At 57.4% G+C, this 27,500-nt stretch overlaps 9 protein-coding genes and 1 pseudogene across 9 annotated transcripts, besides 1 other annotated feature; all 10 read right to left on the bottom strand.

Annotated features, from left to right (window-relative positions):
- Window positions 1-332: 332 nt before the first annotated feature.
- LMXM_26_1780 (hypothetical protein, unknown function) lies at window positions 333-515 on the bottom strand (the record flags this gene model as incomplete). The annotated part of the gene is made up of 1 exon (XM_003876430.1): window positions 333-515. The coding sequence occupies one exon, from the start codon at window positions 513-515 to the stop codon at window positions 333-335; it is 183 nt and encodes a 60-aa protein (XP_003876479.1).
- A 1,205-nt stretch (window positions 516-1,720) lies between these two features.
- On the bottom strand, window positions 1,721-2,863 carry LMXM_26_1755 (conserved hypothetical protein; the record flags this gene model as incomplete). Its single annotated transcript, XM_003876429.1, has 1 exon — window positions 1,721-2,863. The coding sequence occupies one exon, from the start codon at window positions 2,861-2,863 to the stop codon at window positions 1,721-1,723; it is 1,143 nt and encodes a 380-aa protein (XP_003876478.1).
- A 1,009-nt stretch (window positions 2,864-3,872) lies between these two features.
- On the bottom strand, window positions 3,873-4,169 carry LMXM_26_1770 (conserved hypothetical protein; the record flags this gene model as incomplete). Its single annotated transcript, XM_003876428.1, has 1 exon — window positions 3,873-4,169. One exon carries the CDS (start codon window positions 4,167-4,169, stop codon window positions 3,873-3,875), a length of 297 nt encoding a protein of 98 aa, XP_003876477.1.
- A 976-nt stretch (window positions 4,170-5,145) lies between these two features.
- LMXM_26_1760 (conserved hypothetical protein) lies at window positions 5,146-6,579 on the bottom strand (the record flags this gene model as incomplete). The annotated part of the gene is made up of 1 exon (XM_003876427.1): window positions 5,146-6,579. The coding sequence occupies one exon, from the start codon at window positions 6,577-6,579 to the stop codon at window positions 5,146-5,148; it is 1,434 nt and encodes a 477-aa protein (XP_003876476.1).
- Window positions 6,580-7,253: 674 nt separating this feature from the next.
- LMXM_26_1750 (conserved hypothetical protein) lies at window positions 7,254-8,804 on the bottom strand (the record flags this gene model as incomplete). The annotated part of the gene is made up of 1 exon (XM_003876426.1): window positions 7,254-8,804. One exon carries the CDS (start codon window positions 8,802-8,804, stop codon window positions 7,254-7,256), a length of 1,551 nt encoding a protein of 516 aa, XP_003876475.1.
- Window positions 8,805-9,890: 1,086 nt separating this feature from the next.
- On the bottom strand, window positions 9,891-11,903 carry LMXM_26_1740 (annotated as a pseudogene).
- Window positions 9,891-11,903: a sequence feature.
- Window positions 11,904-16,516: 4,613 nt separating this feature from the next.
- Window positions 16,517-19,594, bottom strand: LMXM_26_1730 (putative protein kinase; the record flags this gene model as incomplete). The annotated part of the gene is made up of 1 exon (XM_003876425.1): window positions 16,517-19,594. One exon carries the CDS (start codon window positions 19,592-19,594, stop codon window positions 16,517-16,519), a length of 3,078 nt encoding a protein of 1,025 aa, XP_003876474.1.
- Window positions 19,595-20,825: 1,231 nt separating this feature from the next.
- LMXM_26_1720 (conserved hypothetical protein) lies at window positions 20,826-22,946 on the bottom strand (the record flags this gene model as incomplete). Its single annotated transcript, XM_003876424.1, has 1 exon — window positions 20,826-22,946. The coding sequence occupies one exon, from the start codon at window positions 22,944-22,946 to the stop codon at window positions 20,826-20,828; it is 2,121 nt and encodes a 706-aa protein (XP_003876473.1).
- Window positions 22,947-24,887: 1,941 nt separating this feature from the next.
- LMXM_26_1710 (putative cytochrome c oxidase subunit V) lies at window positions 24,888-25,478 on the bottom strand (the record flags this gene model as incomplete). Its single annotated transcript, XM_003876423.1, has 1 exon — window positions 24,888-25,478. One exon carries the CDS (start codon window positions 25,476-25,478, stop codon window positions 24,888-24,890), a length of 591 nt encoding a protein of 196 aa, XP_003876472.1.
- Window positions 25,479-26,118: 640 nt separating this feature from the next.
- Window positions 26,119-27,129, bottom strand: LMXM_26_1700 (putative fatty acid desaturase; the record flags this gene model as incomplete). The annotated part of the gene is made up of 1 exon (XM_003876422.1): window positions 26,119-27,129. One exon carries the CDS (start codon window positions 27,127-27,129, stop codon window positions 26,119-26,121), a length of 1,011 nt encoding a protein of 336 aa, XP_003876471.1.
- Between the last annotated feature and the right edge of the window lie 371 nt (window positions 27,130-27,500).

The raw sequence follows: 27,500 nt of genomic DNA, 5'->3' as shown, positions 1-27,500 counted from the left end.
AGGAGCGCACGGCTCCCTCTCTCGGACAGCACAGGTGCAGGCGAAATGACGGGGTCAATACCGCTTCGACTGTGTTTTCGCTGACCTGCCACGGCAGCCGCGCACGCACGCACACGCAGCAAGGCTCAGGAGGCGTGTGAGGGATGAGGGGAGAACGCTGTTACATCCTGCAACGGGTATGAACGAGAGATATGGCGAACAAGACCCCACACGGAGAGACGTCCGCTCTCTGGGAGTGCCTTAAGTTGAGAGAGGCGCACCGTATGTCTCGGTTTGGGTGGGAAGCAGGATGGCGGCGGAGAAGGGGGTCGTGAGAGCACTATGTGCTCGAATCAAGTACGGCGCTTGTCAAGCATTTCATGCGGCCATCGCTGCTCGCACTCGTGGAGAAGCGCCCCCTGGTCGCGCGCCTTCTGCGTCGCTGTTCCTTCGCTTTCTTCGATTGCCTTCAGCTGTGCTGCAATGGCAGCAGTGTCGCCCCTCGCGTTCACCTCCTGCAGGCGGGTGCCTTTCATCTTACGCCGGAGTGCGTCGATGTGAAACAGGTCCCCGTCACTGTCTTCGAGGGAGATGAGGTAACTATCGAGGCAGCCCTGCGCGATGTCTCGGTCGCGTTTCTGGCGGTTATCCGCGAGGTGACGTAGCCGGTTCGCGGCCTCCGCCCCCTCCGCCGTATCGGCCTCGTCAGCGGTCTCCGAGAAGACGGCTGCCTGTATCACCGCAGTGGTGCCTGTGGGGGTGATGGACAAGCGCGGCACCTTCGTGTCCGGGGCTGTCACTACCTCCCTTCCCCCTGCTTCTGGAGCAACTCCTTGCGGGCCCACGTCACCATGTACTCCAGAATGTCCTGCGGTCTGTCATACATGCTGTCCGTCACGAAGTTCGTGAGAGCCTCCTGCAGCGCATCGCGGGCGTCGAAAGGGTGTGAGTGAGCCTCTGGCGACGAAACCACGTTGGGTGTCGACCCCATCGGCGCGGCGTGCGCTTTCTCCGACGGAAGCGCTGGGCAAAGAAAGTGATACACCCAAAGAAGAGGTGCAAGGGGTGGGGGTATTCAATGAAGGCTCCAGGCACCGGTGCACAGGGTTGAGGCTCCCCTATCAGCTTTCGTGGTCAAGCGAAGAGGACTATCCATGCAAGATGCAAGCACTCCATACCAGACGATGGGGTGTGTTGAAGGGATGCTCAAGCGGGGTAACAAGCAAAGACGGAAATGTGGAGATAAGGGGGATGAGGAAGACCGGCAGCACACACACACACCTCGCGTCAGGGGCGTCCTGCAAAGAGAGCGACATCGCGCTCCTTTGCTTTGGTGAAGGACGCTGAACGCAACGCACGCGCTATCGTACATCCACCCCCCCCTCCGCCCGCCTTTCACGCACTCACCACGAGCGAAGGGGAGGAGGAAGGGGGGGGCGTGGCTCACTATCAAGATGGCTTGCCTAGCTCCGTATGACAAATTTGTTGCTGTTGCTTCGCAAGCATCCTGTTCAAGAAAGGGCCAGAGTGAGCGTATGGGTGTGGAGGCTTGCAGTGCATCGCAGCAGCGCAGGCAAGCGGCAGGCAGTAGCAGCAGCAGCAGCAGCAGATGGGTAAGGAATAAAAAACAAGAGCAACGCCACGCAGGAGACGCCTGCCACTCGCACCTCTGCACGAACCGAAAGAAATCGGTCACAGAGAAACGCGCATTTTCAGCGAAGCGCAGTGGGATCGGATCCTGTCAAACACCCTCGGCACCCCCAGATCGACGCTCCTGGCAACCTTGTCCCTCGGGAGAAGCAGACGGACTGTGGCAATAGAAAGGACGGCCGTCAGCGGCACAGAAGCCCGAGAAGGGTGGCAGCGAGTAGTCTGCGTCCCTACACACGGAGAGATTCGACCACGAGCCGAGGACGCGCTCAGGACACGACGCGGCACGTCGGCGCCGCACACAACGATGCACCCACGCATAACCAGCATAGGTGGATGTCAATGGTAACCCAGCACTCACTGTGGTCTCGCAACATGACTCGCCAATAGCGCCGCGGAGTGCAGCAGCAGCAGCGTCAGTGGATAACTGCTCTGCAGCGTGTTTCGCTCCGGACATTGGGTCAGAGTGTTCCCCAGAAGCACCAAGGACAGCCTCCTCGTCGTGATCGCACTCGTCAGCGGAAGAGCCGGGGGGCACCACAATCGCCTCTCTCGCCGGGTCAAAACGGAGAAGCTTCCAGTAGGGAGATTCTGCCGTCAAGAGTCGCCGCTCTCGCAAGCATATGGCTCGTCCAGCAGCCGTAGTGAACTGCGTCGGTACCCACATTGTGAAGGCTGTTGTTGGTGGCACTTCCGTGCACCCGATGGAGTTGACCGTGTTGCCTGCCAAAGCCGGCACAGGGGCGTTTCCTGCATCCCTGTAACTGCTGTGCTGTGGGGCATCCTGCACCTGGCGCTCGAAAAGCCATGGCATCGTCGTACTCTCGACGCCGGAGTGCAAAGGCCCTCTACCCGCAGCCCCACGGGTGATGTCTTGCATCTCGATACCGGTGGCAAGCGCGATCGCTGGCGCATCTGTGTCGGTCACGCTGCCTTGGCAATCGCCAGAGCTGCGCTCCGACCTCGCGGTCTGCAGAGTGCCACTGGAGTCACTGCAGCATCGCGGTCGACGGTGCTCATGATGAACAGTCGACTTCACTCTTACCTCGAACGCGCTCGCCTTAGACACCCCCGCCGTTGCTGCGTCGCACTCGGAAGGCGCTCCAGCCCCTTCCTCTGTTGTCGAGTCCGCCGCCGCCTTTGGAGTAGACGCGAAAGGACACCGAATCCCCACTGCTTCCCTGGCGGGTGACACGCAGAGGTCCTCACGAGTGGGAAGAGTAGAAGCGGACATTGCATGGGCGCCCTCAGTGCAAGTGCGGCGTCCGCGTGTGTAAGTCCTGGTCCAGGCGTCCCCACAGGAGAAACACCTAGGGAGTGGGCGGAAGCACTGCTGGAAATCAAGGATGCGAAAGAGTGATGAAAGTGCAGGAAAGAGATCAACGCATGCGGGAGGGGGAGGGGGGCAGTTGGGTGGGTGGGCGTGCGAAGCAAGCAAGCACAAAAACACCTTCAGAAGTGCCGCCAGAACATTTCCTTTTTGGGGAAGAGGGAAAGGTAGACCGTTAAAGCCGGGGGTTGCGGTGTGCTCTCCATGTCGAAGCGATGAGCCGAGGTACTCAGCTCAGCGGCGCCATCCCTCTCCCCGGTCCTCCATCCCCTTATAATGCTGTCACTGGGCAAGTTGTTCACTTGTTGTTTCGCGTTCCAACAAAAGTGCGTACGTCTGTATGCACACGTGCCACAGAGGGAGTCGGGTGCTTATACATCAAAACAGGCGAAACCGAAAAAGCCCACACACACACACGCATGCACGCACGAGCATGAACCAGCGTGTACGACGCGAGAGAACACAACGCTCTTCCACGTGATCAACAGCAGCCGCAGGTCTGCAGCTCACGCACAGCGCGTCGTAGGGACCCTCGCGAGGTCTACGATCCCACATGCAAAACGGTAAGGGAAAGAGAGAAGTGAGTCGCCCCCTCACCCTTGATCCCGTTTCCACCGTCGCCAGCATGTGAGCTGGCATCCGTGAATGGTGGGCATGCCTTCCAGAATTGCATGAAGTGGCGGCAGGCGCCACCAGAGAGAGACTCCTGCCCCTTTTGTTAGTGTACAAGTTCCGCAGCTGACCAGAACAAAGCGCGCACAGGCGCACGCGTGAGTGCATTATCATCTCGACCGTTTCGTCACCCACACACACACACACTTTCTACAGCTCCTCCTCGCCATCCGTCCCCCTTTGACTTGGTCGCTGCCGCGGGTGCGGAAGCCCTCTACTCTACGGCATTGGTGTGCTTGGGCTAATGAGACCACGACGGTGAGTTTCCGTCCAACGGGGTGTCGTGCGCCCAGTGGTCGCTGGCAGCAGGGTGCGCCTTTGCGGCAACGTCCTCCTCCTCCTCACTGCTGTCCCCGACGCCCTTTAGCAACGAAATCGACGATGCCTGTATCTTCGTGGCCCACGTAATCATGTACTCATAGACGTTGCTGGGGCGGCTCTCCATGACGTCGGCCACCAACTGCTGCAGGATGTCGCGCATGCCCACCTCTTCCAGGTAGGCCTTGTCTGCCTCGATGATCTCCTGGTATTGATTCATGGTTCTTGCGTTCTTGTGCTGCTCGAGTAAGTGGGTAAGTGGGTCGGGGGCGCACCGAGTAGCAGAGGCAAGGTGTGAAGTGGTATACAGCTGAGCTGCGTGCAGCACAGTGGGTAGTGGGTCTGTGGTCTTTCCCTTGCTTGGTGGTGGTGGTGGTGCAGGGGGGGAACGCTGTCCCTCCTCGTGAAGATCACTGCAGGGTATCTGAACCCACCGAGGGGGAGGCGGAGAGGCGGCAGTGAAGGGAAGAGAGAAAAACGGGTGAGGAAAGGCAACGGCAGCGAGGCCGTTTGATCGCCACCAGCATGAGAGGGTACGCGAGGCAAGTCGAAGCCGACATCCTTCTGCGGAGGACAGCGAAGAGCAGGAGAGGCGGGGGAAAGACTGTCACAAGGCGCTGAAGGACGCCATCGGGCAGTCCTCTTCACAGAAATTATGACTGTCGCCACTTTCATGTTCTCTTGATGTCCGCTGTCGTCATGCACGGCAGTTGGCAAGCGTCCATGATTGACAGCTGCTGCTTCCCAGTGGTATGCGACTGGTGTGATCCAGGACGTCACCGGTTGTTCTAGGGAGGGTCCAGTGGCAGCTGATGACGAGGACGCGTCGGGCTCCATAAGAACAAGAGAACAAGAAGATAGAATACGTCCGGTCACGCGGACATAAACGCGCAACGGGTGAGAAGTGGTAGCATGTACATCTTAGCGAAAGGGGGGAGCGTGCGACAACGCTGCAGAGAGAAGAAAGTCAGCGAAATCGCCAAGAAGTGGGGGCGAAAGGTTGGAGCCCCACAAAAAAATGAAGTCCCACCAGGGAAGAGAGGGTAGCACACGCGCTGTCGCCTGCGACTCTCGAAGAAGAGAGAGCCACAACAGGCGCGCGCAACGACGCTCACACACATGCACAGACAAGCAGGCGCAATCACCCCCCTCCTCACCTCACCTCCCCCTCCCTGCAAGCGCCGAGGAACGGTTGCCTATTTCAGCGTCTTCTTCAGTGACGGCAACACGCAGCCGCTCTTGGCAGCCTCTGCTGGGGCTCGCTTCGCAGCATGCGACGCCGCCTTGATATCTGCATCTGCTGCCGCGGTAATCGGTGGCGGAGGTGGGTGCATCTTCACTGCGCGATCTATGGAGACATAGTAGCCAAGGTCTTCATCCCACTTGACACGACAGCGCCCGCACACCTTCTTGGGTGCGTCCCCCACGAACAGCGACACTCCGCCTGTTCCATGCCGGCACCCTTTCACAAAGCCTTCTTGCTGCTCTTGAAAGAGCTTCAGTAGCTTCGCTGTGCGAAGCGCGCGTCTCCGCTCTCGCTTCTCGCGCGCCGCCGCGAGGGCAAGCTGCTCAGGGGTGTTGAGGAATCGCACCACTGCGCGGTGCTCGGCATCGGCCTTGCCCTCTGCCTCTTCCTGCGCAAATGTCTCCCAGAACTTCGCTGACTCGGACGCTAAAAGCTTTCGCAGCTCCATCTCCTGCACTATAATGAAGGTGAGCGCCGCGCGAAATCGATGGGTGGCCGCTCGACGCTCCGCTTCATGTGTGCTGGCGTCCACCGAAGCCGCTGTTTCAAGCTCCACTCGCAGCCGCCACGCGTCGCGGCCCTCTTGGCGAAGCTGCGCATCTTGCTGCCCGTACTCCTCGTCGATGCGGCGGCGAATTCGCTGCTCAAGATACTGCACCGGAAGCGCTGCTGCCGACACCGCCCGCGTTCGCCACTCACGCTCCTCCTCCTGAAGCTCCCGCACCGCTGCGATTTGGTCCAACGCGGCTTCGGCCAGCAGCGAGCGTGCCTCCGCCTCTGCAGCGATGAGCTCCTTCTGCGCCTCCGCTCTCTTCCTACGCGTGTAGGTTTGCTGGGCCTCGCTACGCAGCGTAGACACCTCAGCCGACGTGAAGAGCCGCTGAGCAGACTTGGGCATGCACGGTTCCCTGCTGATGACATCGGAAAAGCCGTGCAGACATGCGTAGTGCGGCGTTGAAATTTTCCGTGGTGAGGACGGTTCCTTGGTGCGAGCATCCGCATAGCTTTCTACATTGTCGGTCACAGCAGCAGAAGCAGCAGCACTATCAACGAAATCAGCCGCAGTCGCAAGAGAGGGGGATGTCAGCTGCGGTGGTGGGTGCACGCTACACAAGTCACTTACCTTGTACGCTTCGGCGGTGCAGGAGCGCAATGAGGGCAGAGCCACGGCAGACGTCACCTCCGCGCCCGGGACTGCGGCCGGCCGTGGTGGCGCCGTATTCGCACAACGTGCAGCCGAGGCTGTCGGGAACAAGCCTGAAGCCTCATGGGAGCGGCAACTTAATCTTCGTGATGCCATCGACACCTTGGAGCTCTGACTCCTGTTGCTCTCCCGCCGCCGCCCATCAATGGAGCGGCGCAGTGGCTGTGACAGGCGGAGCATTGATGCTGAATGCAGACCGTACAGGACGCGACAGTGGATAGAGCCGCTGGTGGAAGAAGAAGAGACGAGCAACAAGAGAGTGGCTGCGCGTGTGTCTCTTGATGCCACTGTTCAGGATGTTGGCGGAGCACGGCTGGCGCGGAGAGCAAGCGTTCACGCGAGGGGAAGGGGATAGAACATGGTGCGTCCTTTGCACCGAGCAGCGAGTCACAGTGGCCGTGTCCTGGGCGTTACAGCGGTCTTGTCGGCCCTTTCTGCAGCCATCAATGACAGCGGTTGTGAGCATGTGTGCAGCGTAGAGCAAATCGTGCGCAGCGTCGGCACCGCGAGAGAGACATAAGCTCGAAACGACAGCGATGCCGTGAGCGCTGATCTGCGGGGGAGGGGGGAGAAGGAAGAGATGGGAGAGGGGGTCAAAGAGACCCCACGCACATACTCGCACACCACACGGCAGCACTATGATACTCAGTGGCGTATTGAAGAAGCCTCTCGACAGACAGAAAATAAACAGTAGCAGAAGGAAAGCACTCTCGCCCACGCTTCGCGGACGCTGCGCGAGACGACGCTCACCGTCGCGGCCTCGCGCCATGGTAAAGAAGAGGTCACCGCGTGCTGCGCCGATGGGTCACTTTGCTAAAAGCCTGTGCAGTCCTCAAGCACTTACGCATCCTCATCTACACAAGCGCCTCGAGGCTCGGAAGAGACATGCGATCACAACGAAACACCTCCAACAAATCCGCGAGCCGGTTCAGATTGGCCTTGCGATCACCAGAGAGGGTGTAGAACCGTACGAGGCTCTCCACAAACGCGTCGGAGTTGCAAAGCACCTGCGGCTCCGCCTTGGCGTATCCCTCCAGCGTCGTGCACAGGCTAGACATCAGGTTGGTAGGGTCGGCGTCGCTGCAGTACGCCTGACACGTTGCGTGCGACACCTGCGCGTTCGCACAAATGTCCTGAAGCACCCAACGGCGTAGCGCGTCCTCACTGATGAGGCCATCAGAATCCGGAGAAGAATACACATCCGTCCCGGAGTCACCCGCAGCGGCGCGCAAGGCCTGCTTCATGTGGGCAGCCGCGTCAATCACGTCTCGGAAGAGCCGAACCGCCTCCCTGTACTCGCCCCTGAACACCGCAATGAACGCATCACAGGATAGCACGACTAGTTTGCAGAGGTTCGCGTTGGACACCGCATTCGATGACGCCACTTCTGTGATGCCGTCTGCACCGTTTGCAGCGACAATCTTCCGGATTGCAGCATGTGTCGCCTGTGCACGCGAAGCATCGCCGATATGAAGAGCAAGGCAAAAGAGCTGCTGCAGATGAAGGACGTGGCGAAGCTGATGGAGCTCATCGGAAAGGTCATGGAACATGTGGTGCCAAATCTCCTCGGAGCGCAACACCTGTTCTGCCAGACTGTGCGCCAAAGACTGCTGATTCATGTGAATGTGCACATGCAGCAGGGCACGCTGCACACGCAGCACCCGTCGTGTCCAGGTGCGCTGCAGAGCCGCAGAGGCCGCTGATTGCGCCACTCCGTCACCGCCGACAGCAGCGGGGGTGCGTGCTTCGCTGTTGGCTGCGCCACACTCCCGCTCATGCCGGAGGCACTCCTCCAGCAGCGCATACAGCTTCTTCTGCGCCTCCATCGGCGCCCCGACGTAGAGCGGGAGGAAGGCTGCCACCATTCGCAGCGAGAATGGGGCGAAGCTCTCGCGCGTGACGGGGTGACGAAACCCCTCCCCCTCAATGTCCCCTAGGGCATCGACGACTTTCTTGGCAGCCACGATGCGTCGCATCTTCAGATTAGCGGTCACCTGCACCAGCACGTAGGGAAGTCGCGCGCTGCGCACCGCAGCGTCTGTGGAGAGCCTTGAGGCTGAGCTGGCTGCGGCGGTCACATCGGTCTCCGGGGGCGACTGCATGGTCGACAGCTCCTCCTCGGAGTCCCCAGGACTCACTGGCAGCGTGGATTCCAGTGGAGACGTACTCCACGGCACAGAAGCATACTTGAATAGGTGACGGCGGGCCTTGGCCGCTACCTCTCTTTCGAGCCGCTCAGCCAGCGCCAGTACCTCCGACCAGTTCCCATTCGAGGCTAGGAGCCGAAGCCCATCAGCGCTGGGTGGGGCGTCGGCGAGGGTGATGCGCGCATGCATGGCGCTGGCGGCATACATCGCCGGCCCGCAAAACCCCTTTGCCGACTCAACCGCTTCCTCCGATGCCATCAGAGCAGGGCAGCTGAGCAACGGCGTACAAGAAGCCAATGACGACTGAGAGAGACGCCGCGTCGCCCTCTGCGGAGCAGCGGTGTACAAGTGAAACTGCAATCGCGACGTAGGATGAGTTTCAGAGTGCGTGAGCACACGGGGAACCGCCGGGTACCCGATGTTTTATGGGGGCGGGAATATATATATGTATGTGCGTGTGTGTGCCGGTGCCGCCACAATGGCTCGCAAGGTGATGCTCTCTTCTTTCTTGTGCTAAGGCAACGGGCTTTTATTGCCCTCCCCTCTCCGCTCAGGGGCGGCGCAACGCCAACTGAGCGTGTGTGTGTGTGTGAGCACCTGGCGGATGCAATCCGCAGCTGTTTCAAGGGGGATTCACAAGTGATGCGCACAGCAGCTAGAGAAGGACTTGAAAAGGGGCAAAAGATTTCAGTGAGAGGACACGTGGAAGCCCCGTCAAAGCCGACTTTTTGGGGAAATGAAGGCGATGTGTCCCGGCAGATGTAAGATGCCGGAAAGACCACGTGAGGGGGAGTGACTGCAGTGGCCCACCACTCGGCAGGGCCCGCCTCACATCCCATCTCGTTTGACTCCTTTTCCCTCTCGCGCCCGACCATGTTGAGGGAGCCGAACACGAAAAGGAGAGCACGGAAGAGGCGGCGAACGCGCAAACCAGCGAGAAAAGGAAGAAGAACCGGATTCCCTGGTTGATGCGCATGGCTTGGGTCTCGCTCCCACACGCGCACGGTGTGTGTGTGTGTGTGTGTGTGACCTTTTTGAGGTGCCGGACGAGCAAGCAGAGAACCAAAGAAGGAAAAGAAAAAGAAAGCACGCTAAACCATCGGTAGAAGCAGAGCAAAGCAGATACACTTGTCCCCCCACCCTCCCCCGGAGTCGCCGTCACGAGCACCCAGACCTCGGTGCTCCGCCCCCGTGAGCTGCCCTGCCTCCCTCTGACCTGTGTCGCACCCTTCCCCCCGTCCCCCTCCCACACACACAAGGCACTTGTGGCGCCTGCTCTTAACAGGTGGAGGGAGCTGGGTGTAAGCGGTGTTGGTGATGAAAAAGAGGAGAAAAGACACTTGATCAGCGTCGCCGGCTATGCAGGGGTGCTTGGATATGGAGCTTCAGGTAGCGCATCAACTTCGTGTGGTGTGAATGCTTCTGTGCCGCCATCTCAAAGAGCGAAAGACCATTGTGCCGGCGACGCGGCCAGTCGGAGCCGGCGTTGCGCAATACCTCGAGCATCTCCACCTCCCGTCCCTTCTTGGATCGCCCATTGACGCACCACACAGCTGGGGTGCGACCGTCGCTGTCCTCTACGTCTATCCATGTGGGATCGAGAGGAGTCCAGAGAGGCGGGGACCGTGGGGCGGTCCCTTGCATTTGCAGCGAGTCTCCCCACGAGGCAGCAGCCGTGATCGAAAGCAGCGCCGCCATTGCCGCTGCGTGTAAACCTCTCCCGCAGTGATGCAGTACCGTCGCGCCATGCCGGTCGCACAGCCGCCGCACATCCGTCTCACCGAATGCATCATCAAACCAACGAAGCACACCAACGTTTCCAGCCTCTGCAGCTGCAAATACCATGCGAAGTATTCCAGCCTCCTCGAGCTCGCAGCTCCACACACTCTGAGATGTTTTTGACACCCCCATCTGAGCCCGAGATGCACCGACGGAAGCGGGTACGAAGTCGAGTATGCTCAGCGGCTCCATCGAGCGCGTCCGGAGAAATGAAAAAGCTCCGGTGAGGTCGTCCTTGTGTATCGCTGCCGCCACCAAGGCGTGGACCAGCGTCCTGGGATCAATCTCCTCCAGCGCAAACGGGTGTGCCACCTCGATCCACTCCAGTGCCGCTGTTTGATGAAACGCCAAGGCACACTGCGCTGCGGTCAACCGAGGCAGGTAGCGAAGAGGGCCCCACGTGTTTAGCGGCGACACTGGCGGCGCGCAGCGCTGCTCCTTCAGCACCGTCGCCGCGCCGAGAAGGCCAACAAGGTAGTCCAGGTACTGCACATTGCCGCGGGCGGCAGCCAGGTGACAGAGAAACATCCCCGTGTGGTCCGGACAGTGCTCCGAAACCCACTCGCATGGGTATAGCTCTGTATTTGCAGCAGCGTACACCTCGGCTCCCGACTCCGATGGCATTGCCGGCGGTGGTGGAGATAGCCCTGAGAAGGGTTGCAAGCCCACACCGCTGGCTGGTTCTCCTACGGCAAGCATTGCAGGTGTCGGGTAGCCGTGGTCAGCGCGCATCGGAGAGGAGAACCACCGGAGTGGAAAACCAGAGGGATAGTGGGCGAAAAGCGTCTGCAGATACGCTACGTCGCCTAACTCGGCAGAAAAGTGCAGAAGTGTGTAGCAAGCCGGCAACTTTGGTGCGCGATGCGATAGGGGCGCGCGAGAAACGCGAAGGGCGCTCGGCGCTTCCCGGTAGTTCCCCACCCAAAAATCGGACCGAAGGGCGTCGGCCACGTGCTGCGGCACCTTGTCGATGGGGAGCGGAGTGCCACACATCGCCGCTAGCGAGGCAAGAAGACCATCCTCCAGCTTGAGGTTGAGTAACGCCATCTCAGAGCAGCAAAGGCGCGATGAAACGTGATCAGCGTCCTTATCGCTGTAAAACGCGAGTAAGTGCTCCCACTACGTCAAGATCTCTGGAAAACTGGTCATCGGGTGCGCACGCACAGCCTCCAAGGTGAAGTAAACTTGGTCGGCCGGCACACTGGTCGACTTGCTCTGCCCTGCGTGCCCGCGGGAGCAGTCTGATTTTGGCTGATGCTGTGATGTTGAGAAGAGCCTGGCAAGTCGCGAAGGGTCCTTCAGTGCATCACCGCCAGCCGCAGAGGCGATGCTTGCCTCTTTGCCTGCCCTCAGCTCTGTCGCAGCGTTGTCTGGATTCCTCAGCAGGCAAGAGGGAGGACTAAACGATGGCGCCTCGCCTTTATTCCCCTGTTCGGGTGGAGTAGTGTCTGCGGTGACATTCGCGGAGGGACTCTCCGCGGCACCGTGATGCTCCAGGACCGATTGAAGAAGCGCCTCTACGTCCTTGGGCAGCAAGAAGCGGCGCAGCACGCGTGACGCGGCGAGAGCGCCACGCATCAATTCTGGCGTGTGCTCCTCGTGTCTTCCTCTCCACCACCGCGCGCTGTGTCTGTGCCGAAGTGCGTCCACGTACACCGGGGTGTCATCATGTGTGTGTGTTTCGATAGGGATGGGTAGCAGAGAGGGAACAGAAGGGTAAGTGAAGGAAGTGGCAAAAAGCGAGTGCAGCAGAGAACGGAGGTCAAAACAAAGAGGGCGCGCAAAGCATGTGCCTGTAGAGGGTCGCGATGCTCCAACTTGCGACAACGACAGCACTCTCCATGCGGTGAACCCGCTTCTTTAGAGCCTTTGTGAGCAGAAGTCACATGAAGAAACGGAGCTATTGTGTGCAGAGCTCGCACACTCGCTCGCTTTCCGCCCCCTGACGGCAAGATGGACAGTTCGAGCAACGTCGAGGATGATAAAAGAGTGTGAGAGCATCCGAACACCTCTGTCCACGGTACATCAAAGAGTTGCGCGTAGCAGTAGCCCAAAATGCCGAAGAGCAGGGGAGGTACTCCCAAGTTTTTGTTAGCCGTGGCCTTCATGTCGGCTCTTTCCTTGTCCCGATTGGTGACCCGCACAATGAAGAAGGGAGACGAGATTCACCGGCACACGTTCCAGATCCAGCCGACCACATGCGCACAGACGCACACGTGCGTCAGACGACAGCATCAATCCCGAGAGCACCGCAAGATGCGCTGCATCAAAACAGGGAAGGCAAAGTGAAGGGGAGCTTAAATAAAAGAAGAGACTGTGGAAGAGAGAAGCAAGTGACCGCGTGAAAGCCCCCATGCACATCGGTCTATACACAGATCGGCAGACAGCAGCACACATGGAAGAGAAGCGGAGGCAAAACAAAAGAGGGGCAGGGGAGGGGGGAGTAGAAAGCAAGAAGAAGAAAGAGGAGGAAGTCGAACGATATCTCGGGGCAATGATGCATTCCAATTCACCCCACCAACCCTTCCTAGCTGGCGAACTTCCTAGCTGCGTGCAAGCGTATGCCAAGCTGTTATCCGTCACCTTGCAATCACGATTACGCTACGCATGAATACGAAGACGTACGTATCTTTATTTTTTTCCCCGTCATTCAACGATCCCTCCCCCTCCATTGTAGTAGCCCTGCACTGCGCCCCTCATAGTTGGTGGCCATCCACGAAACGACCCGTCCGCAAGAGTATGTTTTTTTGAACGCATATAGCGGAATGCGAGGAAGACGCTCAGGATGGGGAGAAACTTACGACTGTGTGCAATCTCCTTTGCTACCGGCGCACACCGCGGGAAGCCTCTTCTGATGAATTCCAAAGGTGATGTGGTTCTTACACAAAAGATCTCAATGCATGGCAACGTGCGCGGCAGAGGCCCGAGGAGCCTAACCCTACGGTCCGCGCTTCACCCTGCACCAGCATCTATGGCGTCCCAACGTCGTTTTCACCGGCTGCACGAGCCTCCCCACTTTCAGAAAACGAACCAGCCCCCCAACCAGACAAGGACGCGTCTGTAACCACAGTCGCCGTCGGAGCCCCCCCCCCTTCCCTGACACGAACTACGGCGCCTCGTCCTTTCGGCGATTCACCAAATCGGTGGTCTACCTCAGACACTCCTGAGAGACCCACTCTTTTGAGAGAACCACGCAATGTGGCTCGGGTTGTGTCAACACGGATGGCGCTGAGCACCTCCTTTGGGTTCAGAATTGCACGTCGTGGCGCGCGAGTGCCTCATCACATCGGAAGCTCCATCGGGTTGATTCTCGTGTTGCCCCCGCGAAGACCAGCGGTGCCGCTTGCGGAAAGTCATTCTTGTGCGCCTAAGCGAGCAATCGCTTCACCGCGGCATTGTCCGTTTGAGCCATTGCGCGCCGAATAGCCAGGGCACGTTATAGCGTTGCTGACGAACAACATGAGCAAATGTAGCGCCGTCTCGGCTCCCTCAGGTGGCGCTACAAAGTCCCCGCCCCCAGGCAATTTCTTGCGCAAAAAGCAGCTCCGCTGTCTTGCCCGACAATTTCCTGTATGTGCACCCCCACGTCTTGAGGTCCTGGAGAGCAAACACAGTGTCCGCATCAGTGGCTTCCTCGCTCTTTGTAAGGCTCTGTTGGTCAGAAGAATGCGCCATCAACCCGCTCTCACATCTCTGGGGAGTTAGCGGTACCTTCTTAGCTTCGTGGTGGATGTTGAGAATAACGGACGTGTGAGTGACAAGGGTCTCCACCACGCTCTTCGACTCGTTCTTCATGATCACCTTCAGAGCTGGGCGCAGCAAAGACACTGGGTTTCGACTCGGTCTTTGTGCAAGGCCCCCCAACAGACGTCGAAGCACGCCACCAAACTCATCAGGGGCTGGCCTTTGCTGCCTCGCCACCCTCATCCACGGCTGCCGCAGCTTCTCGGGCGGTGTCCAGGAACCCTTCCAAATGTCCTGTATGCTGAATCGTGGTATTCATGTCTTCCTCCAGAGTTGAGACTCGAGTGGCTAGCTGTCCATCCTGCGCACAGATCTGGTCCTCTGTTAACCATCCCATCGTCGCTATTTCTTCACCGTAGCGCTGCTCGAGCTGGTGTACTTCACATGCCATGAAACCGCCCTTGTTCGCACCGATTGCGCTAACCGTCGAAAATACTTACTGTATTGCAAAACCTGAACTGGCAGGGGCTGATGTTGTACCCGCTGTGAATGTGCAGAGACAAAACGCTGAAAGCAACACTATTCCTCCAGATCTCACAAGAACCGTATTTTTTCTTTTCCATGGCACGTTTCCGTTCCCGCGCCATACAACATGCGCTAGCCTCCACTCTACCGGGTCTGTCACAGGCACCCATCGCGTGGTGCAACGCAGCCGTTGACACGCATCACAGCAGTGCGCCGGCCCAGCCATCTGTGGACGGCCCCTGACCCAAAACTCTACCCGCCCACCCGCTCCGCGGGTCGACTCAGCCTCCCCAGCAGTAGGCAGTGTGGGGCCCGGGTGAGGCGCGTTGGAACCACGCTGGCACCTCACCCATCGCATGGATGGCACAGGCATGGTCACGGCTGCGGGCCGCACCGACGCAACGCCGTCCAGGGATTGACCGCCGGCATCCGTGCCAACGCATCGCACTGACCTCCCCACACCGTAGGTGCCCTGGCCGTGTCACCACTGGAAGTGGTTCACCATTGGCTGGAACAGGGGAGGGGCCACCTGCCCTCCCCACACAGAGTGGGTACTGACCCCTGGGATGCCGCGCACCCGAAGGGGTCCTTTACCTGTCATGAGGGCAAAGAAATCCAAGCGAACAAAGACCCGACACCTGTAATCATGCGCCATCTGTCTATGCTTTCGCTGCCCTCTCTCGCTCTTCTTCTGTTCCCCTCCCTATGTTCTCCTTCTTTGCTTTCCCGGCAAGCACTTCAGAAAAAAGGGGAGGAGGAAGAAGGGAGCTCTGAGAGGCGACTGAGAGTTGGGGACCGTTCCGTCAAGGCGGCCCTCCCCCCTCCCCCCTCATGTCGTCTCCATCCCTGCTACCCATGGCATCATTCGCCTTGTCTCCCTTTGTATCGCGCTAACCCTGAAAACCGCCCACTCCACTGCTAATGAGCTCATATAGAAAGCGTCGGCGTCGCCGCTCATCGGTGTGCGCAGCCCTGTGTATTTCCCTCTGATGTGCAGGCTCGCTTTCAAAATATGGGGCAGAAGGGTGCATGTGTGCGTGTATGTGTTTTTGCTTCGCTTTTCGTGTTAACATGCGGAGTAGTGGAGGGGAGAATGTACAGCAATCAGATCGGAACATGTGCCTGCGTCTTGATGGAAGAGAGGACGGAGAAGGAGTGGAGACATAGGGGAGAGGTCGTATAGACAGGAAACACACCCCAAAAGAGAATGTCCCGGCAAATAGAGTACCGGACACACCCACACTTCTTTTCGAGATGTGGAACCTGGCCACAAACACGTCAGCAAATAGAAGCTCACAGCCACAGCTCACATACGTCTTTCAGATCACGGCCAAATACTAGTTGCCTTGGGGGAACCGCCTGACGTTGAATTGGGCCATGCGTAAAACGGGAGCCTCTTGTCCTTCCTCGGGTCGCTTTCGGATACATGCTGCTTGATCGGCGCCAGACGGGCCCTGACACGCACACACACACACACACACAGCGAAACAAAAGGAGAACAAGGAGGAAAGGAGGAGGAAGAAATGGGGAGAGCAAAGACGAACAAAAACATACGGACATATGCACCCCAACACATATACACAGGCGCCAAGGAAGAGGAGCACGGCGCACCGCCTTCCTTTCCCGGCACCCTCACAGAACCTTGTCCCGACAAGTCCCCCCCCCCTTACCCTTTTCCCTCTCCTGTCCTAGGCGCAGTATGAGCACCTCCGCACGCGAACGAAAAAAAAGGAGATACCCTGGGCAGGTGCTCGCGTACCACCATCATCGACATCTGATTCACTCCACCCTCATTGAGGGGGGCGTTTGTGTCTAGCAGAAAACAATAACGAAAAAGAGGGAAACACCACGAATACAGAAAGAACGCCCCAATCAGCTGCTGTGCCTCCGACCACGGAGACAGTGCATACGCGTGCTGGAGAGGCAGTCAATGAGCACGCGGCACCTGGTCGGCCTGCCCCTCTGCTGCACCCCTAACTCTCTTATGCAGACCGTAAGGAAAACACGGATTGGCCGGACGGGTCTAGAGGATTGCTATGCTTCGCGTCAAAAATCGTCTCCAGCTTCACCAAAGATGATGCTGCGGCATTGCCGGAAACCAGAGGATGCATGAGAAGATCACCAGCTCCCCAGCGCCGCTCAGGATCAAGTTGGAAGCACTTCTCCAAAAAGTCGATCAAGACCGCGTTTTGCGGCACCATCGTCAGGTAGTCCACGGTGGATGTCATCTCACCCAGCAGCGATGCATTCGCCATGAAGGGGGTCGGGCACGCAAACAGCTCGCACACAAGGCAGCCGATAGACCATATGTCGCAGCTCAGTGAGTGGGGGTCACCCTTGTAGACCTCCGGGGCCATGTACCGGAATGTGCCCCGCACCTCTTTGCCCGCACTCCCCTGAATTGCAGTACCAAAATCGGTCAACTTCACCGTCTCGCCCTTTAGAAGAATGTTCTGGGGTTTGACATCTCGATGGGCGATGCCTCGACTATGCAAGTAAGCAATGGCAGTCAGGACTTGCCGAATGATCTGCACGACGGACAGGTGAGCCGGCTTTTGCCGCCGTCCTACAATGATGTCTGTTAGAGAGGCCTCGCACAGCTCCATGAACAAGCTTACGTTGTTCTCCTTGCGCTCGCAGTGGAAGTAGTGCACAATGTTGGGGTGGTTCAGACTGCACATGATAGAGATCTCGTTCAGCAACGTGCTAATCGACGACTCGACGTTCTGCGAGAAGTAGAACATCTTCACCGCCATCTTGCCGCCGGTGAGATCGCTAGTCGCCTCGTACACGGCACCGTACGACCCACGCCCGAGCAGCTTGCCACGCGTCCATGGGGAGTCCTGGCGCAGCGTGAGGATTCGCTCACGCTCCTCGCGGGCGGAGATGGCGTTCTTCTTCATGGACACCGCCTTGCCAACCTCCAAGATGAGCTGCTGCACGTCCCGTCGCACAAGCGGCATGTGAATCGCATGCTGCACATTGGCTGGAACTGGCATCTGTGCATCGATCAGCGGGATCACCATGGCGCCGTGGTCGTTGTTCATGAGAAGATCACGGGACGAGCTGAGCCACTCGCTGTCGCAAATAATTACATCTACATCACACGGGCGAGCAGACAAGCGCTTCTCGAGGTCGCTGCGCTCGCGCACGCTGGCGAGAGAGACAAACATGGTCTTGAGCAAGATAAGGGACAAGTTGTGCTGATCCACCATGTTCGTGATGGCGGTCACCACGTTCACCGTGCAGTTGATGATGGCCCTGGCCTGCGTGATCTGCAGCGCCTGGTCGGAGTTAGGGTTGGCATTCCCCTCGTCGCCGTCGTCCAAAATCGGTGCCACTTGACATGGAAAATGCAGCACCACGCGCTCCTCGAGAAGGTACACGCTTCCTGCCGTGCTGCGTAACAGCTGCTCCAGCTGCTGCTCCAGCTGCGCCTGATCCCACGGCCGGCACTTGGGGCCCAGCAGCACGGTCACAGCCAGCGAAAAGACGTTGCCTGTCAAGTTCAGCATCTGTAGTGTGACCGTGCAGCGGCCATTGGCTAGCCCGACAACGGACCCAAATGTCTTGGCCACGTCTGGGTTGACGCATAGCGTGGGCGGGAAGAGCGGGTCCACAATCACCTCATGCAGCCCGATCCGCTGACCCAAGGCGCGACCCAGCAGCTGCTCCACGCTCGTCCAGTCCCAGTCAGACTCCATCTCCCGCGCGAGGGTCTCCACATGGTTTGCCAGACCGTTCTTCACAAAGCGTCTCAGGGAGTTGACGAGAGTGGAATCTTCGTGCGACAGAGATGAGCGCTCCGATAAGAAGGACAAAGCACCGATTGTTTCGCTCACTTGATAGTTGTGCATATAAATGCGGTACTCTCTCAAGTTGTCGAGCGAGTTAGCGCAGATCAGCACATTACCGATGGGCTTGCTGTCGCAGTTCAGAATTGGTGCCACCACGGTGCTGAGCGTTGTTGGGGCTGCGGTGAGGGAGCGGAGCTTGATCTTAAGCAGATTTCCGCGACGCGTGTGCTTGATAAGGGAGCACACATCCTCGCCGTTGAAGCACTGGACAAGCTCGTTCAGCGGCTTGCCAATGCACCCGTCTTGCAAGAACCCCGTCATCACCTCCGCTGCGTTATTCCACCACGTAATCTGGTAGTTGCTATCGAAGGCGATCATCACCACCTGTGCATTCAGCTGCTTGCCCTCGATGTACCCAATTCTGTTCTCGCCGCCGTAAGGGATGCTGTAGTAGCCCGTCTTGGTCTCACGACCCATCTCTACCCGCTTCGCCCCACTGTCCCGCGGCCCGTCCTTTCCCCGTTGTTTGAAGGACGGCTCTAGCAAAGAACCCAGCAAGATATCAGACGGTGACCCGCCGGCGATCAAGTACTCGTGGAATAGCTGCGAGTACAATATGTGCAAGGAGCGCACCGCAGTAAAGCAGTTGAAGGAGACGAGGGATGCAGAGACGACAAGAAGCACGCAAGCGACACAGCCGACGGCCAGCCCACTCGCTAGTGGAGCCTGCACGGCTGGTATGACGACTAGAGCACTGCAAGCAAAGATGACTATGAGACCGAAGGAAATCATGCTGAATGCGTACGGGGCCGAACCGAACGCGACCAGCTCGCGCCGCACCTTCCTGCTCAAGGAAAAGCGAACGCGGCAGCGATTCATATGATCTGAGCACTCCCTCGCCAGGGACAGAGACTGCTTGCGCCACAAGAGTGCCTGTGGGCCAATGTCCACCTTGTTCTCGAGGAAGACATGACGCAGCTGATCAATGAGTTTAGGAAGCTCCTTGTCCTCCGTCTCCGTCCCGGAGACTTCGTCGAAATGTCGAAATGTGCTGGGAGGCACGCGTCCCAGGACAAGCAAGCGCTGCTGAATCGTGAGGTGCAGAATATCTGCGCGAGTTTTGGACTCTGGCGGCGGGGACGGCTCCGCACAAATCGTCTCGACCGCGTCGAAATATGCATCGAGGAGGGCTGGCAGGCAGAAGATAACACGAATTACATACTCCTCGTCATCCTCGGAGGCGAGGATAGGATGCGCTAGCATCCTCAAAACTGGACCGGATGTTTTTCGTTCGCTTCTGCTTCTTGGCGAAATAGTTTGTTGCTTCCTTTCCTTGAAAAAAAAGAAAAAAGAAAGACCCCTCTCCTTGCCTTCTGAACTCTAGTCCATAAGGAAGGCAAGGACGAAGAAGTAGAGTGAAGGAAGCGGAGAGAGGAGCGCAATCGAAATTATCCGCAACCAATGTGAACAGCAGGAACAAACACGGAGGTTCAAAATGAGAAACGCGATTTGACCAGCTTTTGCTGTTGTTGGTTTCAATGAGACCGCGCGCACGGCGCACGAGAAAGGGACACAGTCGACAAACGAAAAGGGGCAGAAAGCCGAGGAAAGGGATGTGTGAGAGAGAGGAGATGCGAAAGTGAGAGAGACAGCCGAAGGCGACAGCAAACCCTTCATGAGCCTCGTCGAGGAAGCAGCGATACGGAGATGCAGAACCAACACCGAAGAGCAAGTGGGTTTGGGCAGCAGGGCAAGAAACCTGCTCAAGTTACCAGTATGAGCTACGACGCTCGGTGAGTACTATGAGCACCACTAGGCAGAAGCCATCACGGTGCAGCAACCGACAAGGTTTTAACATCGCATGGGCGCTCCGAACAGAATACCCCCGGCTCATACGCAAGCACAGGTGCGCACGGCTCGTCGAGCATCATTGGAGGCCATTGAAAAATGGGCCTCGAGCACGCGTCCAACCTTTGCTGTCTCAGGTGTGTGAGCTGCCCCTCCCCCTCTCCTCACCAAACAAAAGAGCCGCACATCGACGGTCCCAGCGCTTTAGAGTTTTTGCCCCCCCCCACACACACACCCTAGTGTGGCACTAAAGTACCATCTTCTTGTCTTTTTGCTGCTTGGCGTGAAATCTGTGTCTACACACAGGAGAACGGAGAGCATGCAAACAGCGAAAAGGAGAGTGCGCACCCGCTAACCGACAACCCCTCCCTTATTTCGACTGCTCACAACAAACGAAAAAAAAAGAGCCGAAGACTCAAGAGAGATGTAGTTTACATAAATAAGAGTCGTGCTCCCCGTTTCCCCCTTCCTGTGCGAGGGAAGACTGAGTATGTGCGGCAATGGGGACAAGAGGTGAGGAATCGATGCAAGTTCCATCGGTGTTGTGTGTGTCAGCTTGCGTCGGGTGTGGTGGGTTAAAGAGGTGCGAATACCCAGCAATACCACCTGCCCATTCGGGCGACCGCGTTTGGTTCCCACTTCCACATCAGGACTTGCCGCTTGAAACGCGGCTTTGCATTTTCCGTGCCTTCAGCTTGTGCGCCGATGAGGACGACGAGGAGCGCTGGGGGCTTGCACTCACGCTGCGATGCCCTGGGATACCAGACGCGGACTCCGACCCACGCGTCCCCTTAGTTTTCTTCCCGCCTCCCTTCTTCTTCGCATGCGATCGGCTCCTTCCACTAGCACGCGCTGAAGGAGACCGCTTGCTCCCCTTGCGACGCCTTGACCTTCGAAGCGACGAGCTATGGCGGGCTCGCCCGACTGTGCTTCGCCGCTTCTTCATATTCGCGTTTATGGAGCTGCTGTGCTGCTGCGCTCTGGCAGCAAGTTGCCTGTCTAGCGAAGTGAGCAGGAGGTCTGCGGGAAGCTCGGGTCTTGCAGCAAACTCGCTATCATCTGGCTGGCAGCGATCGAGCGCCGGAAGCAGTGTCACCAAGTCTCCCGAGGAGCGCGCTCGCGGCGCACCGAGAGATGGAAGCAGCTCGTCTCTCGAACCTCCTAGCCGCCCGCCACGGGCCAAACGCTGACTGGCCGCATCGAAGCCGTACGTCTCACGATGGCTGACGTAGTGCGTAACAAGGTTCCCCACCCTTGACCCGATGTTGTAGGCGCCGTGCTCGTACCGCACAAGGGAGGCATCTGCGTAGCGGGGCACCACCGCCCGCATCGCGTCGTCAAGCACTTCGTCCTCTTCAGAAGTGTCCCCGTCAAATAAGTTTGTCTGCACGTGAGATCTGCCAACGTTGTATTGGCGTCTCCCCTCTCGGACCACTCGCGGCACGTCGCTGAGTAAAGTGGAGAAGGTGCGGCTGCTACGGTTATGTGGGGGTGGGCAGTGACGCTCACCTGTCAGCGATGCACGCATAGACGTCAGACTCTGCTCCTGCTCAAAAGTATAGCTGAGACGCTTATGCGAGGCTGAGGCGTGCAGCTCGCTGCTGCTGCTTTGCCCACTGCCACTGGCCACATCCTCCTCTGTGCCTACGCTGCTGCCATCCCCACCTCGGTTAGCCACAGCTTTCACCTCATAGTCGCGTGCAAAATGAGCTGGATCCGCTAAGCCTCGCTCTTGAAGCTTCAAGATGAGACCCTTCACGTCCTTACACAGCAGGGGTTCGCTCACGTTCACGAGCTCCCACGTAGTCTCCCCGTGAACCCTAACCTTGCGAACCATCAGAGAGACGCAGCTGCTGCTGAGCGTGCTGTAAATACACAGCGGCACCAGGCAGAGCGGCGTCGAGCTCCTCGCCCGCCTCACCATGTAGAACACATTGCGCTCCCGGCTCAAGCACCTGTCCTGTGAGAACAGTGTTGCAGAAACAAGAAACCCAGCGCACGTGTCGAGGCGACGCAGATTCACCTCCACACCGTCCGCGGCTGCCATGGCAACGGGTCCGTTGCTCGTGGCGGCGCGATTGACAAAGACGCCGCAGTCCTCGTCGAACGCGTCATCCTGGCCGTCTCCCAAGGGCTCTCCTTTGGGTCCGGTAATGTTGAAGTTGCAGTAGCCACCTGGGGCCGGCTCCGTTCCCAGCACGACAAGGTGCGGTTTGTAATAAAGTCCCTTGGAATCGGTGGTGGTGCGCCCTGTGGAAACGTAGTCCATTTTACTTACCCCGTCGTAGAAAATGCACACTGCCGTATCAAAAAAGAGCGGGGCATCCGCGCCTATGTCGGTCAGGGCTTTCACCTCATTCCCTCCCTCCACCGCTCTCGGTGCGAAAGGGGCCCCACTCGGATCGTCGACGTCGACTATCCCGCTGGCGTCCCTCAGCCCCAGCGCAGAGGGACGCAAGATCGAGTACCCGGTAGCACTTTTCTTTTCGGCGGGCCCTGCATCATTCCCCGTTGATGAGGTCGGGATTGTTGACTTGCTGGTGGCGATGTTGGCGCCGCTTGCGTGGTTTATGAAGTCTTGAGAAGAGTCTCCAACAGGCGAAATGTCAGTCACCTCTGCTTTCAGTGCGGAAGCCTTTGCGAGTTTGGTGCGATCGTGGTGCCTCGGGCGGAACAGCACAATCTCAAACTCTGAAAACTTGCAGCTGAGAGCTATCGACTCGCCGGGGCGCAGCACCCGTGCATGGATTTCCACCTTCTTCACCATTGACGTCACCAACGTAAAGGCGCGCGACAGAGCACGTCAGAGGCAAAGAAGAGTAGAAACTATAATGTGATTAAGTGTGCCGGAAGGAGGTAGAGCGTTGTTTTTCCCGCCGGTCATCGGATTCGCGGCGTCCCAGAACACGTGAAATGGAGGCGTGCGATGGAAGTCAGTGTAGGAACATGACTCAAGTGCGAAAGAGAAGCAGGAGAGGATTGCGAAAAGTGGTTTTGCAGAGTTTCCACTCGGTGGTGCGATATCGTATCATAAAAGTCAACCACGTCTGCCCTCAAGATCTGTTGAGCGCGGGAGTTCCTAAGTCGCCACATCACTTCTTATACGTGTCCTACCTCTCTGTCCTATCTGACTTCCTCCTTGGTAACTTCGGCGTTCGCTGGCCCTCCCAATGGCATGTTCAGTGCTTGAGGTCCATGGCCCCGTGACAGTGGTAATGGTACAGTAAAAAACGACACAGTCATTATGAGCTGCACGCGCTTGAGCAGAATCTAAAAGGATAAAAAGCACCAAGCACGGCTGATTCTCTCCTTGTACTCCGCGTTGCAACGTCAGTCAATCCAAACTGAAGCTGCGAAGGTATTGAAGAGGCGAGTGGGCGAGGCGCACGAGTGATGAAACCTTGAAGAGATTCCAGGATAGGTAAACACCCGAGCCGTGAAGTGGTGAATCGCGTCACTTCAAAGTCCGGACTTTCTCTGCTGGAGCCTTCGCACACGCTTGCTCACCGATCCGATGTTGTGCTCCAACATTCTTCGTTCTTGTTGCCAAATGCGCTCTACATCCTCGTCGTTGAGTCGATCCACGACCTCACAGGAAAATGGCTCTTCAGCGCTCAACAAACTGGTGGACAGCACCGTGTTAGAGGGGCACAGACCCGTGTCGTGAGCTCTAGCTGACAGGACGGTGCTGAGCTCCGTGAGAGCTGCTTCGTGTCGGCGAAGCTGCTCGAGGCGCTCGCGCCTGAACGCTTCCTCCAACACTAAAAGAGACAGTGAGCCTTCTGCGATAGTGCAAGCGAGTAAACGCTCCTGCCGCTGCGTTTCTATGGCGGACAAGTCCTCGGGCAGCTGTGCTGGTAGAGGTGTGTCTGTCATGCCGCTCCGTGTCTACAATACCGTGTACGTCGCTTGAGTTCTCCCCAGCACAGGGCAAAGATCTTCCCGTCCCCGAGGCAGCCCACCAGGACATAGTGCTGCTCCGACTGCACTGGCAGGAGAGTGTGTATGGGCGAATTCATAGGTGTCAAGGGTGCAAACAACGACAAAAGTGATAAACATGATTCATGAAATGCATGCCAGAAACATACGAGGAGTGAAGGAAACATTGCCCCGTGCATTCAATGAGACGTCGACACCACTCTCGCTCATTCAACCTCTCCTCTCCTATAAATCCCCGGTGTGTCCGTCTCAAGCACTGAGACTAGTGACGAGAGTTGTTGACAGCTTCCGTGCAGAGTGGACAAACCGGAGCCCCGCGTTCACCGACAACCACTACATGCGCTGATGTCTAAATAATTTGCACAACTGTTTTCCTTTTGCTTTTTTTTCTCAGAGGGTACGACTAAGCTGAAAATCGGATGGATATGGAAAGGGGCTGGAAGAGCGGATAATCTCAGAAAAACATTAGCGTGAACACCAAGGGCAGCCCTTTTCACCAACTATCGCATCTCTCTGGACCACCTCACTTTCGTGAACTCAACCTCATTTGCGGGAAAACAGAATGAAACAAAAATAAATGTTACCGACATAACAACCAATACAAAGTAGTCCTACATTCCTATGATATTTTGTATGGGGAGTGACAGAGGGCGCCGCTCCCCGTGATCGTTTGATAATGAAAGTGCGGAAGCAAACAAAAAAAAGCTCTTGTCCTTCTTTTTTTGGTCTTTCCTTGATACAAGCTGCATACACAGCTTGTTTTCGTGGCTTAGTTGATGACCTTGTTACCGTCCTTGTAGCTTTCCAGACGCTCGATGACAGCGGGCGTCTGAAACACGTGGTCCGGAATCTCGGCGCCGCGGTATAGCGACTCCAGCAGCGAGGCGGCGCCGCGGGGAGTAGCCTCCCACTTCATCGTCTCCAAAAGAGACTTGGCGAGATACTCGACTAACTCCATGTGTGGAATCACCACCTTCGAGTAGTCGTCATCAGGGTCTGCGAATGCCTCCAGCTTGTAGCCATCCATCTCTACCTTCAGCTGACCACCCTTGTCATCGAGAATAGGGTACGCCATCAGGCTGTAGCACTTCAGTAGGCGATGGGGATCACCGAGATGCGGGGGGAGAAAAACGCGAATAAACGTCTTGTTTTCCTTCGACACCTCACCGAGGCGGCGGAGCACATCGGCGTCGCGAGGATCCATCGTGGAGGCGTACTGAGTGCGAATCCGGTCGTTCACCTCCGGCTTGCGCAGCATGCTGCTGTATATGGTGTCTACTGCGGCATTGTCCCAGCCCTTACCGAAGAAGGTACGGGCAACCGACACCGCGGCCAGAGTAGGGATGCAGAAGCGCTTCATTCTATCAGGCGAAATCTAAAAGAAAGCGTCAGTGTTGATGTTAGGAAAAAAAGGAGGTGAGAGCAGTAACAAAGATTGGGCACGCTTCGAGATGTTGCGGCTCATGCAGTCGCACGGAGAAACAGCCGCCATACGCTCCGCGAACTCGGTCTCATGAAAACCCAGAGTCACGAAAAAAGACCGATGAGAGGAAAAGGTGAGCGGCAGGCGCCAGTCGCAACAAGACCCCCCCCCCTTTCATCATTTTATGAGAAAGAACACTTACTCGGTTTCTTTGTTTGTCATCCTGTAGCCGCTAGTTCGCGCATGTATCTTACGTCCAGTCCCGGAAGGAAATGAAACCAAGGGAACAATAAAACATGATGCGCCGCCCCTCTGGCAAAACACCTTGTACACGGACAAAAGCTCGAACTCGAGTAAGAGCTTCAGCCGTTTTCATGAAAACACTCCCTCGAGACCAAGAGATGCACAGCAACGAACAATTGCATTTCCGACCAAAGGAGGGAAGAGGCAAGAAACAATAGAGTGACACACACACCGCTTCAACGAAGAAGTGCTTTCAAATACATGTCATCGCACTAACCGATCGAACCAACAGCACGACGGCCTCAATGCTTGACGAAAGCCAAACCAGAAAGCATCACTGCATGTCAAACAACAGCATTCTGCTGTTAGGTCGACCGTCCGTTTTCCACGAGCACGGACCCTGGTGTGCCTCCGCCGCCTTCATGCGACCCGTCGATGTCGGCAGTAGCTTCTCACGTCCGGCAGCGCCGCGCTCGCGCACAACACGGCTGCAGAGACTCACGCTTGTGTCTAGTAGGAAGTCGAACAGAGCCCCGGGCCACGACTTGGTACAATGCAAATCAACGTAGAACTCCGGTGCAATCGTATTCAGCTTCCCTATCCGTGTCCATGGAATGTTTGGGAAGTCGTGGTGCTCAACATGATAGCCGACATTCCACATTACCCAGTTCAGCGGCCCGTAGTACGAGAACGTCTCTTGCCCACCGTTGCCCGTGAGCACAAAATGCTCCGAGATGAAGTGGCCAGCGAGAGGGTGCCAACTGGTGCCTAGAAAAGTACAGAGAAGGAAGTACAGCAGTGGCCACCAGCCCCAGTAGTAGTACACGAGCAGGTTGAACATCAGCTGCACAATGTAGTTCATCACATGCAACTTCTCAAACTTGATCGTCCGCACAACAGTGGGCCTGAGAGCGTAGAACAGTACCTGAAACGTGAGGAAGAAAAACTTTCCAGCGTAGCTTGATAGATACCTTCCCTCGAACAGCGTGGGCACATCAGCGTCAATGCCGTCCCAGCCCAAGTAGCGGTGATGCTCAGCGTGGTACGTCTTGAACATCATCGCATATGGCACAGGCACCACCAGATTCACGAACATTGCGTAAAGGTCGTTGTAGAGCGGTTTGATGAAGCAGAGGCCATGTGTGGCCTCGTGAATTGCCAAGAAACAGCTGTGCGTAATTGTTCCACCCACGAAATATGCGACGAGAAGAAGAGTGGGCCACCCCATGTCCTTCGCACGGTAGCCAAGATAAATCTGGAGCAGAACAAACGGTGTCATTAGACGTGGAAGCCATGGGTCCGGGCCGTACAGCTTTTTGATCTCCTCCCCATGTGCCTTCAGCATCTCACGGTTCCGTGTTCTGTGCGTGTACTCCGTGTCAGACCAGTAGTAGTCGGCGCGGCCGTGCTTCGAAAGCACTGTCAAAATCTGCCACGGGGTATTTTTCTTCGTGGAGAGCAACTGTTAAAGTCCCCTCACAACAACGTACACCTCAGCGCATGGCACCAGGTCCCTGAACCCACTTCGTGTGTGGGGAAGCCAAGTAGCCCCTATCCCAGGCAACGCAGCGTCACTTCCGGTGGTGGAAGGGTTTTGTGCCCACGGCGTGAGGGGGTGAAGGTGATATGTCGCTACTGATGTTTGCGGTCGGAGGCTGGATGGCGGGCCGTTAGGGAAGGCTGCGACTGTAAACGCCCTTGTGCCATCCATGTGAT

The sequence above is a fragment of the Leishmania mexicana genome, chromosome 26 (assembly GCF_000234665.1).
Source record: "Leishmania mexicana MHOM/GT/2001/U1103 complete genome, chromosome 26".
Classification (NCBI taxonomy): domain Eukaryota; phylum Euglenozoa; class Kinetoplastea; order Trypanosomatida; family Trypanosomatidae; genus Leishmania; species Leishmania mexicana.
This window is presented reverse-complemented; position numbering and strand designations above follow the sequence as displayed.